Source organism: Syngnathoides biaculeatus, chromosome 14 (assembly GCF_019802595.1).
Source record: "Syngnathoides biaculeatus isolate LvHL_M chromosome 14, ASM1980259v1, whole genome shotgun sequence".
Taxonomy (NCBI): domain Eukaryota; kingdom Metazoa; phylum Chordata; class Actinopteri; order Syngnathiformes; family Syngnathidae; genus Syngnathoides; species Syngnathoides biaculeatus.
In genome coordinates this window covers 778076-794518 of record NC_084653.1, presented here as the reverse complement: position 1 = coordinate 794518, position 16443 = coordinate 778076, and the positions used below count along the sequence as shown (strand labels likewise).

At 46.4% G+C, this 16443-nt stretch overlaps 1 protein-coding gene across 7 annotated transcripts in view; it reads right to left on the bottom strand.

Annotated features, from left to right (window-relative positions):
* ubxn4 (UBX domain protein 4) overlaps positions 1–16443 on the bottom strand; it is a 64690-nt gene that overhangs the window by 33087 nt on the left and 15160 nt on the right. For all 7 annotated transcript variants that reach the window (XR_009798051.1, XR_009798053.1, XR_009798052.1 and 4 more), the window contains exons 5-7: positions 16053–16212; positions 7699–7798; positions 7573–7627 (exon numbers count right to left, since the gene is read on the bottom strand). Coding sequence is in view for 4 of the 7 variants with exons in the window: in XM_061840897.1 (XP_061696881.1) it covers positions 7573–7627; positions 7699–7798; positions 16053–16212 (315 nt within the window). In the remaining 3 variants the exon portion in view is untranslated. The remainder of the gene's footprint in view (positions 1–7572; positions 7628–7698; positions 7799–16052; positions 16213–16443) is intronic.

The window sequence follows — 16443 nt, the reverse complement described above, 5'->3', positions numbered from 1 at the left end:
ATCTGCGAACATCATGGTCCAAGGGGATTCCAGTCTAACCTCATCTGTCAGCCTATCCATTACCACTGCAAACAGGAAGGGGCTCAGAGCTGATCCCTGATGCAGTCCCACCTCCACCTTAAATTCTTCTGTCACACCTAAGGCACACCTCACCATTGTTCTGCTCCCATCATACATGTCCTGTATACAAATAAGTAGATAGTCCACCTTTAATAGTGCATCTGCACTTCATGTATTATCCTGAATCAGATGCACCAGTGTGAAGTCGTTAGCTGCATAAAGACACCAGTCTTACTTAAACTTGTAACGTGGCCAAGACCAAAGAGCTGTCCAAAGACACCAGAGACAAAATTGTACAACTCCACACGGCTGGAAAGGGCTACAGTGAAATTGCCAAGCAACTTGGTGAAAAAAGGTTGGAGTAATCAGTAGAAAATGGAAGTACATGACGGTCAATCTCAATCAGAGTGGAGCCCCGTGCAAGATATCACCTCGTGGGGTCTCAATGATCCTTAGAAAGGTGAGGAATCAGCACAGGACTACACGACAGGACTTGGTCAATGACCTGATAAGAGCTCGGACCACCGTTTCCGTGCGATATGACTTTCCCCTCTAAGCCACGTATCCACGATGAAGCTTAGCTTGTGAGGTAATGTGTCACATTCCCTACACCTAAGCTAGTGGGGGTAAAGTGTCGATGCATCCCATGTTTATAAACAGAAGAAACACCAGGAAACCAATACAACAACGTCAGCCTGCACATTGTACTGCGTATGGCTACACACGTCATACAATCACACTAAACTCTGAAATAATCTTTCATCTGTAATAATTTCTTTCCCCTTCGTTGAGCCGTCGTCTTATCTTGGTGGAAGGGTTGGTTTGTCCTGATGCTCCTCAGAGCTAAGTTGTCTGGGGCTTCATGCCCCTTGTCGGGTCACCCATGGCAAAAAGGTCCTATGTGAGTGACCAGACAAAGTACGGCTCCAAAACCCCTATGATAAGTACAAAAATTGGATCTTGGTTTCCCTTGCCCGGATGTGGATCACCGGGGCCTCCCTCTGGAGCCAGGCCTGGAGGTGGGGCTCGGAGGTGAGCGTCTGGTGCCTGGGCCTGAACCCATGAGGAAGCGGAGTCTGGGTTCTCAGAGGTGGGATCTTCTATCTTTGGGGTTGGGGTCGGCAAGGTGGTTGAAAGGCTCCTTGGTGGCCAGGCCCCAGGGGTGGATGAGATTCTCCCAGAGTTTCCAGAGGCTCTGGATGTTTTGGGGCTGACCTGGTTGACATGCCTCTGCAACATCGCGTGGACATCGGGGACAGTGCCTCTGGATTGGCAGACTGGGGTGGTGGTCCCACTTTTCAAGAAGGGTTCCAACTATAGGGAGATCACACTCCTCAACCTCCCCGGTAAGGTCTAATCAAGGGTGATGGAGAGGAGGGCCCGTCGGGAAGTCGAATCTCAGATTCAGGAGAAGCAATGTGGTTTTCGTTCTGGCCGTGGAACAGTGGACCAGCAGCTCTACACCCTCAGCAGGATCCTTGAGGGTGCATGGGAGTTCGCCCAACCAGTCTACATGTGTTTTGTGGACTTGGAGAAGGCTTTCGACAATGTCCCTTGGGGAGTCTTGTGGGGGGTTCTTTAGGAGTATGGAGTACCGAGCCCCACTGATACGGACTGTTCGGTCCCTGTACGACTTCTCTCAGAGTTTGGTCTGCATTGCCGGCAATAAGTCGGACTCGTTTCCGGTGAGAATTGGACTCCGCCAAGGCTGCCCGTTGTCACCGATTTTGTTCACAACTTTTATGGACAGAATTTCTAGGCGTAGCCAAGGCAAAGAGGGTGTCCGGTTTGGTGGCCTCAGCATTGCATCTCTTTTCTTTGCAGATGATGTGGTTCTGTTGGCTTCATCAAGCCGTGATCCCAACGCTCACTGGAGCGGTTCCCAACCAAGTGTGAAGTGGCTGGGATGAGAATCAGCACTTCCAAATCAGAGACCATGGTCCTCAGTCGGGAAAGGGTGGTGTGCTCTCTCCGGTCTTGATCACGAGTGAGGGAAGAATGGAGCGGGAGATCGACAGATGGATGGGTGCAGTGTCTGCAGTGATGCAGACTTTGTATTGGTCTGTTGTCGTGAAGAGGGAGCTAAGTCGAAAGGTGAAGCTCTCAATTTACCAGTCGGTCTACGTTCCTGCCCTCACCCATGGTCACGAGCTCTGGGTCGTGACTGAAAGAACAAGCTGAAATGAGTTTCCTCCGCAGGGTGTCTGGGCTCTCCTTTAGAGAAAGGGTGAGAAGCACGGTCATCTGGGAGGGGCCACTCCTCCTCCGCATTGCGAGGAGCCAGATGAGGTGGCTGTGGCATCTGATCCGGATGCCTCCCGGACACTTCCCTGGTGAGCTTTTCCGGGCATGCCCCACCGGAAAGAGACCCCGGGAACGACCCAAGACACGCTGGAGAGACTATGTCTCTCGGCTGGCCTGGGAACGCCTTGGGATCCCTCCGGAAGAGCTGGAAGAAGTGGCCGGGGAAAGGGAAGTCTGGGTATCCCTGCTGAAGCTACTTCCTCCGCGACCCGGCCCAGAGAAGCAGTAGAAAATGGATGGATGGACGATAATAATGTTTTGTCGGGGTCTTTTTTCAAAGTGCCTGCAATGAATGAACCATGTTATTGTTTTAGAAATCTAGCCCCCCTTGGCACTGAGAAAATCCATCCATCCATCTGCTTAGCCGCTTATCTTTACAAGGCTCGTGGGAGTGCTGGACCCTATCCCAGCCGTCAATGGGCAGCTGCGGGGTACACCCTGAAATGGTTGCCAGCCAATCACAGGACATATGGAGATAGACAACAGTCACACTCATAATCACACTTATGGGCAATTTAGAGTGTTGAATTAGTGTTGCATGTTTTTGGGATGTAGGAGAAAACCAGAGTACTCTGAAAAAACCCCACACAGGTACAGGGAGAACATGCAAACTCCGCACAGCCGGGGCAGGGATTGAACCTTGGACCTCTGAACTGTGAGGCTAACGCTTTACAGATGCCCTACCGTGCAGCCTTAGACTATTTTTGTTGTACTGTATAACTTTATTTCAATAGTATAAATAAATGCTTGTCTTTTCAACTGAGCCTATGTGCTTTTATTTCTGTAGATATGTTCATTATTGCACTGAGTGGTATCATGCCCGTACTCATGAGAATATCTCTCTATATATATTTTATAATTTCAAATTGTATTTTATTTATTACTAAAGAAGTGACTTCAGTACTTTTACCAGAGTTGTTTTTCAGAAGAATTAGTACTATTTAAGCACTCAATACCAGTACTTTTGACATCTCTGGAGAAAACTTACCTCCAACTTTGTGATCAATGGTACCTAATCTAAGTTCAGCCAAAACCCAGGGCTTGCACATGTACACTGATGACAGTATGAAGGTCAAAAGTTTGGAGTCAGTATTTGGAAGGCTAACCTGTATTCCAAGTTGTCCTTGCCCTTCTTTGGAATGACAGAAATGATTGTGTTTCTCCATGAAGTGGGGATGCTTTTGTTTTCCAAATCCAATTTAATGTTTTTAATTGTGTCTGAATTCATTTGTGCTACCATTGTTTTATACTATGTGGCATATCTGTCTCTCCCTAGAGATTTACCCCTTCAGTCTACCGCTTGATCTTCTTTTGTTGAATTAGCTATTCATATTACATTATATATATTTAGTTAGGTAGGTGACAAGAAGCCAGGTATCTGATGATAGTTATTCAACTTTAGTTTTGAGGATAAAAGTTTATAGTATGACTGGAAATGTTCTCAAAAGTAGTATGCCTTACATTTACTGTTAGGTCTATTAGTTTGTGTACAGTTCGATATGCTTGATTTCTGAGTTTACAAGATCCGATTTCATTGATTTTACTCCAACCTCTGAGAATTCTTGCCTGATAAAATTAAAAGTTTCCATATGCAACTGAATTAATTTATTCCTTCTTTAGGTCTGTAATTCTAGTTTTGATGCATTATTTCACAGATCCTAGAAGATTCTGTCTCAGGTTTCTAAATTTTGTGCTCCAAGTTTTAGTCATCTTGAGTTTCTTTGCAAAGGAGATGACTATTACTTTGTTTCTAATCATGGTTTTTAATGCATCCCAGAAGAGAGATGGTGCCACCTCTTTGTAGCTATGTTGTAAATATGAACAACAGGGAGTCCTCTGGTTACGCAGCTCCATCCTCAGCACTCTTCTACCAATATGTTTATGCGCCGGGAATATATTAGCCTTTTTCGCAAACCTTTTTACACATTATTGCTCAAAAGAGGAAACCTGTTTTTTTTTTTTTTTTTTAGCAATGCAAGCCCATCCAAAAGAAAAGCAATTACCATAGAAATGAAGCATAACATCATCAAAAGATTGGAAAAAGTAGTAAAAGTGACGAACATCAGTTAAGACCTGGACTTCAATCGGTCGACTGTGGTGATGATTTAGCGCACGTGAACGGTTTCGCCCCATACATACATACATGTGATACAGTGATCACGAAGCAACTTTTTTCATGAAAAAAACAGAACAATGTTCTTCTATTAATGCCGAGATGGAACGATTACTTACGTCATGGATTGAGCATAAGAATCAACATAAGATGAATATCAGCCTAATGTTCATTAAAGCGTATGGAAAGTCTTTAAAGCACATTTTGCTTATGTTATAAATTTTTTATGCTGAATTCGAATCAGTTATGACGGTAACATTTGCAGTTTTCGATTATTGGCAAAAATTGATTGGACATTGCTGACTTTGCTGGAACAATCCGAGCACACAGTGGAAAATCCCGAGAAAGGTTGTGACGTAACAACGAGACACACAAACGTGGCTGCCGTTCAAAAGTAATAGCTGGTCATAACATGCTTCACCTTAAATATATTTTCACGTGGAAAACTGTTGCCAAATTTTGTGAATCCTTCTGAGAGCCATAACCAGACAGTACCCAGAACTAGACACTTTTCCCAAGATGTCATGAGCAAAACCGCTAAATTTAATCCTGAAAGCTGTAAACCGGTATCTTGTGGCTGTGTGTGGGCACTTAAAGGGCTACTGTCATGAAATAGATGATTTTTAGGATGTGATATATGAAAAAACGTCAGCCAATATGGGCCCATGAGTTTTTTCACAACAAAACATGATTTTGACGTATACAGCCTTTTGTAACTCCCGCCATGAAAATCCTCTTGAGGGATTTTTTTCGAGAAGACGCAGGAAGTGACGTAAAGGACAGCGGCGCCCCCAAGTGGACTCGTTTGTTTCCATTAGTTTTACCTCTGGGAAGGTAGCTAGTTGTTCGACGAGAGCTTCGTGGGTTCCAAATAACAGGTAGGTGTGTATACAGATACTAAAAAAATAATAGTTTGGGGCGGACCACGTAATCGGTCTCTCATAACGTAACAAAAGATCCGCGTACGAAATATGTCGATGTGCGCGTCGGACGACTTCGGGCTGCTGTGCGGACGGCGGCGAATCTGAAAACCCAGCCAAGAATGCCTAACTCAGCCACGTGCGTGCAGTAATGCCCCCTAGCTCTACGGTGTTCATCGCGTACTGCGGCGTCTGTGAACAACCCCCTAAAGCAGGATGGCTCGGCTCCGTCATAAGCCACACTGGCGGGCTGCGATGAGCCGCGATGGCTCATCTCCGCCGTGGAAGTGGATCGGAGGGGGATGCGGTTTGGCCGTGATCGCATATCATCTGAATATGGCTCGAAACAATAGTGTAATATTGCCTCGAGGGCTCGAAACAATAGTGTAATATTGCCCCAGTAACTTCACTGGTTGTGTGGTGTTCTCCTTTTCGAAAAGAGCTTCCGTGTCAGAAGGGGTGCGTTTGTCTCCCATAGTTAGGGTGCATCGCGTGTTTTCATTGGCGAATGTCCGGGTAATGTCACGGACAGAGGATGCAGCCAATATGGTGACCACTTGGATATCGTCGAATGAGACTTCTCCAACTTTGCGCATGGATAACACGCTCTCTGCTCAGATTTATTTTTTTCGAATAGACATTGAAGAGAATAATGTTATATGTATTTTTCATTACAATATCTATTTTAGAATGTTTATAGGGATGACACTTGGGCTTTAAATGCTTAAAAAAGAAGTGTAAATGGGGTGGATGATTCTGTGTACTGGACGGATATGGGTCTTTGAACTGTAGAGGTTTGTGAACGTGATCGGATTTAAAAAACAATAAATAAAATTTATAGCCACGAGCTTCGGCATCTGGCGGAGGCCTTTACGAACATCGGCTAATGGCTTTGGCCGGATGCCGCTTCGGCTGACAAGTCTCCGCCGGCCGCTGGAGCTCGCTCATCAGTCTCTGCGTCATTACCGCCGAAGAACCATCCGTGTCTGCCGGCCTGGAGCTCCGGAGGCCTTTGTTTGTTTGTTGCCTTTGTCGCGCGTAGGCCTCTAAGGAGTCAGACTCCAGCGTCATTCCGCCCGAAGAACCATCCGAATGTTCAACATTATTTACAGCCACAGGTACCAATCTGTATGGAAGTATTCCTTCGTCTTCCTGATCAACCGATACCGCTATTTCTTTATCAGATGGTGATAAATCCGATAAATCAGCGCGGAGCGCATTGTAATGAGCCTTTGGTGTGGCACCTTACACGTCACATCGGCGCACGTAAGTCATGTGACTCCCGAAAATGGCAGCGCCCCTGAAAATTCGTAATTGTCGATAAAAATCTTCTCAAAACACGATTACATGAGAGAGGATTTAACATCACATTGTCAAAATAGAGTACATATTACATGACCCATAGGATAAATTGTTCATGCAAAGCATCGTATTCTCCCAACTTTGAAATAGCAGAAACATAAGGACGCTGAGAAGGAATTTATCGCTAGCAAGGGCTACAGCACATGGTTCCTTGGAAATAGGTATGCACAACCTCTCTTCATTCTTCACCATCCACCTCTCACAGTAATGGTAAGTACAGCATATTCCATTCATCCATCCATTTTCTGAGCTGCTTATCCTGACAAGGTTTGTGGGGGTGCAACGGTGAAGTCCGATTAACGCGGAAATTTGGGATATGTTGCCAGCATAGGAACGGAACTTGTTTGTAGACCCCTGTACAAGTGCTTGAAGTAAGTTTCCTCCGTAGGGTGTCTGGGCTTTCACTTATATAAAGGGTGAGAACCTTGGTCATCCGGGAGGGGCTAGAGCAATTGCTCCCCCACCTTGAGAGATGCTAGATGAGGTGGCTAGAGCATCTGGTTAGAATGCCTTCTTGACGCCTCCCTGGAGAGTTGTTCCGGGCATATGCCACCCCGAGAAGACCCCAGGGATAACCAGTGACACGGTGGAAAGACTACGTACCCCAGATGGCCTGGAATGCCTTGGAATCTCCCCGGAAGTATGGGATAAAGTGGCTGGAGAGTGAAGTCTGGCCATCTCTGCTAAATCTACTGCTGCCGCGACCTGACCTTGGATAACCGGAGGAAAATAGGTAGATGGACGAGGCTGTTTTTTTGTAAAATACAGCCCTATAATCCCTGGTACCAGGTTACCCCAGGAACGGTTCCTCACCTCTTCTGTCAGTGTTGTATTTTGCTGATGCCACTCATCTGGTTCCATGTTAAGTCTAGTGAGAGAAAACATCATTATGTTGACAGTGAAAACAAATGAAAAAATACCTTGTATGTATGCTCTTACTTTTGTAAATCAAGGATTTCTTCACTCATACAAGATAAACCTGTATGATCTGAATGTCCACTTGCTGCAATAGTCATAGGTGACTGTCGAGATCCAATTACTATGATTGAAAGCAGATGCAAAAATAAAAACAAAATGCTGTGGATGAGATATTCATTAAAATCATGTACAGAGAACCCCTGCATACTTGCTGTTTGGCATGCATTTTCTTTGATATTATTTCTCAATTTAAATGAAGTTTTATCTTCTTTTTCATGAGAAGTAACCTCATTCAAAAATGCTTATTGGCAATTTTTCCCAGATTATTTAGATTCTTTTTAAAAAAGATGGAAATGGCAGTAGTGAACACTTTTTTTTCCCAGAAGAGGCAGGAACATAGAGTGACATAAAAGAGTGGTAGGAGAAGCACGGAGGTGGATTACATTTTGTGCAGACGATGTAATCTGAAGGAAGTGGCTGACTGTAAGATAGTGGTAGGGGAGAGTGTGGCTCGACAGCATAGGATGCTGGTGTGTACAATGACTGGTGGTGGTGGTGGGGGATTAAGAAGAAAAAGGTAGAACAAAGAACCATGTGGTGGAGGCTGAGAAAGAAGAATGTTGTGCGGCCTTTTTAAAAGAGGTGTGACAGGCACTGGATGGACAGGAGAAGCTCCCGGAAGACTGGACTCCTTCAGTCAAGGTGACCCGAGAGCCAGGCAAGCTAATATTTTGTGTCTTCTGGTAGGAAAGGGGAGAAAGAGACTTGGTGGTAGAAACCCAAAATACAGGAAGCCATACAAGGAAAGAGGTTAGGAAAGAAGTGGGACACTGAAAAGACTGAGGCGAGGCGAAAGGAATACATTGAAATCTGACATAGGGAAAAGGTAGAGGTGGCCAAGGCTAAACAAAAGGTATATGACGGCATCTACGCCACGTTGGACTCTACAGGTTCCCAAGATAGTTGGATAAAAATTGGAAGGATGTGCAGCAAGTACAGGATGATAAAGGATAGAGATGGAAAAGTGTTGACTGGTGCCAGACAGTGTGCTAAATAGATGGAAAGAATACTTTGAGAAGTTGATGAATGAAGAAATTGAGAGAGAAGGAAGAGTAGAAGGGGCAAGTGTGATGGACTGGGAAGAGGCAATAATTAGTGAGGAGGAAGTTGGAAAGGCACGAAGGATAGGAGGAGAAGATGAAAAATGGAAAGGCAGTTGGTCATAATGACATTCCTGTGGTAGTATGGAAGCAGTTTGGAGTGGTGGCTGTGGAGGTTTGGACCAACTTATTCAAAAGAATACTAGCGGGTGAGAAGATGCCTGAAGAATGGAGAAAAAGTGTGCTAGTACCCATTTTTAAGAACAAAGTGGATTTTCAGATCTGTGGGAACTGTAAAGAAATAAATTTGATGAGCAAACAATGAAGTTATGGGAAAGTGGAGTGCAGGCTAGACACAGGACATAAGTATCTGTGAACAACAGCATGGTTTCATGCCTAGAAAGAGTACCACAGATGCAAGGTCAGAAGATACGTTGTGTCTTTGTAGATCTAGAGAAAACCGATGACAGAGTTCCAAGAGAGGAACTGTGGTACTGCATGCGTAAGTCTGGTGTGGCAGAGAAATATGTTACAATAGTAAAGGACATGTATGAGGGCAGCAAAACAGTGGTGAGGTGTGCCTTAAGTGTGACAGAACAAATTAAGGTGGAGCTGGGACTGCATCAGGGATCGGCTCTGAGCCCCTTCATGTTTGCTGTGATACTGGATACGCTGAAAGATGAGGTGAGACTGAAATCTCCTTGGACCATGAAGTTCGCAGATGACATTGTGATCTGCAGTGAAAGCAGGGACCAGGTGGAAGAACAATGAGAAAGATGGAGGCATGCACTGGAAAGGAGAGGAATGAAGATTAGCTGAAATAAAACAGAGTATATATGCATGGATGAGAGGGGTTGAGAGGGAAGTGTGAGGCAACAGAACAGATATCGAGGGTGGATGACTTTGAATACTTGGGGTCAATAATCCAGAGCAATGGTGAGTGTGGTAAGAACGTGAAGAAACAGATCCAAGCAGGTTGGAACATTTGGCGGAAGGCGTCTGGTGTGTTATGTGACAGAAGAGTCTCTGCAAGGATGAAGGGGAAAGTTTACAAAACAGTGGTGAGGCCTGTCATGATGTACGTATTAGAGATGGTGGCACTGAAGAAACAACAGGAAGCAGAACTAGAGGTAGCAGAAATGAAGATGTTGAGGTTCTCTCTCGGAGCGAGCAGGTTGGGTAGGATTAGAAATGAGCTCATTAGAAGGACAGCCAAAGTGAATTGTTTTGGAGACAAGGTTCGAGAGCGCAGATATCGACGGTTTGGACATGTCCAGAGGTGAGAGAGTGAGTTTATTGGTAGAAGGATGGTGACGATGGAGCTGGCAGGCTAAAGAGCAAGAGGAAGACCAAAGAGAATGCTGACAGATGTTGTGAGGGAACACATGAGGTCAGTTGGTGAGAAAGAGGAAAATGCAGGAGAAAGGCTTGTATCGAAAAGGTGACATGCTGTGGCAACCCCTAATGCGGGGGTCAGCAGCCCGCGGCTCTTTAGCGCTGCCTTAATGGTTCAAAAATGTTTGAAAATTTGATGGGGGAGGGAAATATCCATCCATCCATTTTCTTAGTTGCTTATCCTCATGAGGGTCACTGGAGTGCTGAAGCCTATCCCAGCTGTCAACGGGCAGGTGGCGGGGTACACCCTGAACTGGTTGCCAGCTAATCGCAGGGCACATCAAGACAAACAGCTGCACTCACAATCACACCTCAGGGCAATTTAGAGTGTCGAATTAATCTTGCATGTTTTTGTAATGTGGGAGGAAACCGGAGTGCTCGCGGAGGAAACCCACGCAGGCACTGGGAGAACATGCAAACTCCACAAAGAGCTGACCAGTGATGTCCGAAAACAAGTCACATTAAACTGATTAGAGCACAATCCTGTCATTGGCATATATTCAGTCAGAAAGTAGCTGTTTTTGAAAAACTGCTGTTTTATTTTTATAAACGCAGGTTGCGTTCTATTGCACTCTGTTTAGTGCCCAGAAAAGCGACAGGTTATGCACGTTCTATTTTCTCGTTTTTTTGAATCCTCATAATAAAAATGACATGAAAACATCGGATTACTTCATTGCATTTATTTAATTTAATTAAAGCAATGAAACATAATTCATTAATATTGTTAAAGTTGAAGTTAAACTTGAGGTGGCATCCTACAACAGAGCAGTAACATGTTGCATTGTTCTCTCCAGAATGCACTGAAGGTGGAAGACCAGTCACGAAATCTAGGGAGAAGTGGGACCATGGACGTCAAGGAACGGGCAGCGGACAAAGCTCTTCCGCGGGCCGTTGCCGGGAGGGTTGTTGGCAGCGCAACCTGGGCACGCATTAACATATTCTTGTACGTCTTTTTTGATGTTCGGCCGCCAAAAGCGCTGTTCAAACACCGACCGCATCTTGGCCATGCCCGGTTGACACACGGTGTGGTTCGTGTGGGCCCAGACAATCACCTTCCCCCTCAGAGGAGGCACGACATAGTCTGTTGGCGAGGCAACCTGCCGGACTGGGGGAGTCTTAAGTGCTTCTTTCACTTGGACCTCGATCTCCCAAGTGAAGGTCGACACGAAGCAGGTGTCCAGTAGAATCAGGGTGTAATCAGGTTCGCGCCTCTCATGCAGGGATTTATCCGCTCCGGTGGGTGATGATAAGGGTCTAATGAGACCCACGGCCAAATGGCTTGGTGCTCAGGGTCTGCCAGAGAGAAGAGTCCCCCCCGCGGCGGTGAATAGCCGGGCAGTACATCAATAGCACAGTCATACGGCCGGTGAGGCGGAAGGGACCTACCCTTAGCTTCAGATCTGAGTAGCAGTCAAGGACCAAGGTTAAATCTGGCTCCTGCGGAGAGTCCCGCGGAGATTCTGAAGCGACCTGTGAGCCCTCATCGGGGGATGCGAAGCACATGCCTCCTCATTTCGAACCCCACGACTTGATTTGTCAGGATGGCCAGTCAATGAGAGGGTTATGGTGCCTGAGCCAGGGACTCCCAAAGATGTCACTGCTTCGTGAATCGAACACATGAAAACTCAAGCGTTCAGTGTGTGCGTCAGGGAACGTCATGTTTAAAGTCTGAGTGCGGTGAGTAACCTGGCACAAAAACTTGCCATTAGCTGCATGAGTGGGTCAGAGACGCTGCGTTCTAAACGTCTCTAAACCCCAATATGTCAATTACTCACGGGTTCAGGAGATTGGCGTCAGACCCGGAGTCTATGAACGCTGTAGCCGTGTATGAACGTTCTCCTGCGCTTATCGTCACCTGAAGCAGGGACCACGTCGGGCTGTCCGCGGTGTAATTCAGACTGACCATCATGGATACTTTTGAGTGTGGGTCGTACGGGTTTAACTGGGCAGCGAGCCACGAGGTAGCCCAGCCGTCCGCAGTAGTGACAGTGACCCTCTCGCCGGCGTTGTTGTCGTTCCTCCTGGGAGCCGTGAACCCCCTCAATTTGCATGGGCTCTGTTTCAACAGCCTGAACCAGTTGACACGCGGTCTGTCATGCGAAGCTCCGTTGGACGTCCCCCTCTAGCGCGTTGACCCTACTCTGTATTGCGAGGCTCTGATCGACCCTCAGGGGAAGGGCGATGAGCGAGTCCAGGTCTGTGGGCAGTTCCACTGCGATTAGGTAATTTTGAATCCCTGGCGAGAGCCCCTGAAAGAACGCATTGAGGAGCGCTCTCTCGTTCCACCAGCTCTCCGCCACTTGAATGTGGAACTTGATGGCGTAATCCGCAACGCTGCGGTGCCCCTGCTGGAGCGAAATCAAAGCAGCCGTTGACTCACGTTACGGGGAAGTGTATTGAAACACGTGTGTCATTGCACACACAAAGGAGGTCCAGGTGCGGCAGGTATTGGAACCGTAGCTCCATTCGGCTGTGGCCCAGGCCTCTGCTCTCCCCGTCAGGTAGGATATCATCAAGGTGATCCGGGAGCGGTCACTGGGGAAGGCAGAGGGCTGCAATTCAAAATGGTGATCACATTGGACGAGGAAGGGTTTAATATTAACTGTGTCTCCAGAGAACCGCTCGGGTCGGGAGAGTGGCGTGCACACGGTTCGTTGGGCGTCCATGACCGGCAGAGGAGCGGGCGCGGACATACTTGGGCTCGGGGTGATGGTGGTTGTCAGCAGACTGGCGTCGGCAGCACTGGACATGGACGGGAACCACGAGTCCAGCAGAGCACACATCTCCTGTAACCGGTGATTAGTTACTTGGAGAGCGGCTTCCTGCTCGGCGATCTGGATCTGCAAGGACTGGCGGATCACAGCTGAGTCGGCTGATGTCATGACCATTCTGTCACGACCAGAACAAGGGGTTGGACGCAAATGCACGACTCGGGAGACGTAGAGGCAGATCGGCAAACATATTTATTCAGTCCAGATCAGGCAGGCAGTCAACGGGAGCAGCAGTAACAAGAACGTCAGGTGTAGGAGGCAGGTCAGTGGGCAGGCAGGAGTCGGTACATGGGAGATCAGGAACGGGATTACGAGAGTGCGGGAAGCAACGATCTGGCAAAGGCCAGACCGTACGTGTGGTTTTATATAACTGGGATGTAATTACGAGAGACGAGGTGCAGGTGTCCGCCATTATTTTGCCTGGCAACCCCATCCTCAGCACCCTTCTACCAATATACTCACTCTCTCGCCTCTGGATATATCCAAACCCTCGAAGTCTGCTCTCTTGAACCTTGTCTCCAAAACATCCAATTTTGGCTGTCCTGCTAATGAGCTATTTTCTAATCCTACCCAACCTGCTCCTTCCGAGAGAGAACCTCAACATCTTCATTTCTGCCAGCTCTGCTTCCTGTTGTCTCTTCAGTGCCACGGTCAGTGCCACCACACAGCCGCCGGTTTGTTTACAACAGCCACATGCCTTCATCCTGCTCTGCTGATAGAAATGTGTGTCGCAGGCTATGATAATATAATATTCTTTGAGAGAAATGTTGAAATTTAATATTTATTCTACACATTCTTAAGGCATTGGAAAGCGTTAAGAATGTTTGTGTCATGTTTGTCCTCATACAGAAACCATATTAAAACAAAAATCTACTTCTTTCTGGGCGGCACTGAGACTCAGCTGGAAAGCGTTCGCCACACAGTTCTGAGATCCCGGGTTCAACCCGTCTTTGTGGAGTTTGCATGTTCTCCCAGTGCCAGGTTTCCTCCGCGAGCACTCCGGTTTCCTCCCACATTCCAAAACCATGCAAGATTAATTGGACACTCGAAATTGCCCCGAGGTATGATTGTGAGTGCAGCGTGTGATTGTGAGTGCAGCTGTTTGTCTTGATGTGCCGTGCGATTGGCTGGCAACCAGTTCAGGGTGTACCCCGCCACCTGCCCGTTGACACCTGGGATAGGCTTCAGCACTCCCGTGACCCTCATGAGGATAAGCAACTAAGAAAGTGGATGGATGGATATTTCCCTCCCCCATCAAATTTTCAAACATTTTTGAAAAAGCTCCAGGGAGCCACTAGGGCAGCGCTAAAGAGCCGCGGGCTGCAGACCCCCGCATTAGGGGTTGCCACAGCATGTCACCTTTTCGATACAAGCCTTTCTCCTGCATCTTCCTCTTTCTCACCAACTGACCTCATGTGTTCCCTCACAACATCTATCAGCGTTCTCTTTGGTCTTCCTCTTCCTCTTTTGCCTGGCAGCTCCATCGTCAGCATCCTTCTACCAATAAACTCACTCTCTCACCTCTGGACATGTCCAAACCGTCGAAGTCTGCGCTCTCGAACCTTGTCTCCAAAACATCTCACTTTGGCTGTCCCTCTAATGACCTTATTTCTAATCCTAATCGACCTGCTCTCTCCTAGAGAGAACCTCAACATCTTCATTTCTGCTCCCTCCAGCTCTGCTTCCTGTTGTCTCTTCCGTGCCACTGCCTCTAATCTGTACATCATGGCTGGCTTCACTACTGTTTGCCCTTCATCCTAGCAGAGACTCTTCTGTCATATCACACACCAGACACCTTCCGCCAGCTGTTTCAACCTGCTTGGATCTGTTTCTTCACTTCCTTTCCACACTCACCATTGCTCTGGATTGTTGACCCCAAGCATTTGAAGTCAACCACCCTCAATATCTGTTCTCCCCGGAGCCTCACTCTTCACCCTGCACCCCTCTCATTCATTCACATATTCTGTTTTACTTCGGCTAAACTTCTTTCCGCTCTTTTCCAGTGAATCCCTCCATCTTTCAAATTGTTCTGGGACATCAGACCCGTGAGGCCAACGCTTTCCAACTGATCCACCATGCCAATATTTGTGGTTTTCACAGACCTGTAAAATCGTGAAAAGGTCCTCCACTCCTATATTAACAATCACACTCCAAACTCCACTATGACCAACACCAAAGGACTACAGAAACCTGCTCCACCAATTGGTAAGGAGCCTCTGGTGTGAAAAACATCAACTGTTGGAACATCCATCCATTCCTGTTTTTTGAGCCGCCTATCTTCACGATGGCCGCAGAACTGTTGGAGCTCATCTCAGTGATTTTCAGGCAGGAGGTGGGGTATATCTTTCACTGGTTGCCAGCCAATTGCAGACTGTTGGAGCAATCATTAGAAAATGGAAGCTATACAAAACCACTGATAATAGCCCTTGATCTGGGGCTTCATGGAAGATCTTATCCCGTGGGGTCAAAATGATCACAAGAACGGTGAGAAAAAAAAAATCCCAAAACCACGCGAGGGGACCTAGTGAATAACCTGCAGAGAGCAAACAAACAAACACTACCATCAGTAACACACCGGAATCGGATTGGTAATCAATCCAAGGATCCCACTTCTGACAACTGTTTAGGCAAAATCTTTTTCTGACACCATAACTCAAGAAGCAATCTTATTTTTGTTTTTTTTCTCAAAAAGAAAGAAAAGACTTTTCAAAGATAGGAAAAGGTTCAAGCCTTACGAGTTGTCACCCCTTACTGAGGTCCAGACTAAAACTCAATTCATGATATTAAAGTGAGAGAGACAGAGGAAGACAAGACAAAAGAATTATCTTTGTCCAGCTGTACGAAGTTTTTTTTCCACAGGGACCAAGTAGAACAACATAATGATAAAGCATCTTGGGACAAGTGTTACGAACAGCATGATTGGAAGAACTAGAAGACAAATGCAAATTCATGGGTTATGCCTTCTTTGTCTTTACATTGAAAGCTAGTATATCTTCAACAACTGGATGCACTATAGTATTATAGCTGACAAATGCATAAGATGATGCTCTATATTCTGATTCATATGATACCAGCAGCATGTGTTTGAATGTTGACTTGACATTCTTACCTTTGTTTCCATCCACCGCAGCGGAACTCATGACATCTTCTGGTGATATGAAGGGCATTGATGGAGCTGAGAGCGCAGCATTGGCTGGTTGCGTTTGGCTGATCACAGTTGCAGATATGTCTTGTGACACCATGCCAGGGGCAATTTTTTGTCCATGCATCTGAAGAAGTAAATAAAAATTCCGCAATTGCAGTTTCCACAAGGACACACAGGGCATTCATGTTTATTGTTGAGAAATGCATACCAAATCATCATTTTTCCCCAATAATACTGAAAACGTGAAAATTGAAAACAAGCTTTTATGGCAATGTTTGACAGAAATGATAACTGAAACCCAAAGTGGAAAATTAAAGGGTATGGAAAGTCTTCAAAGCACCTTTTGCTTATATTA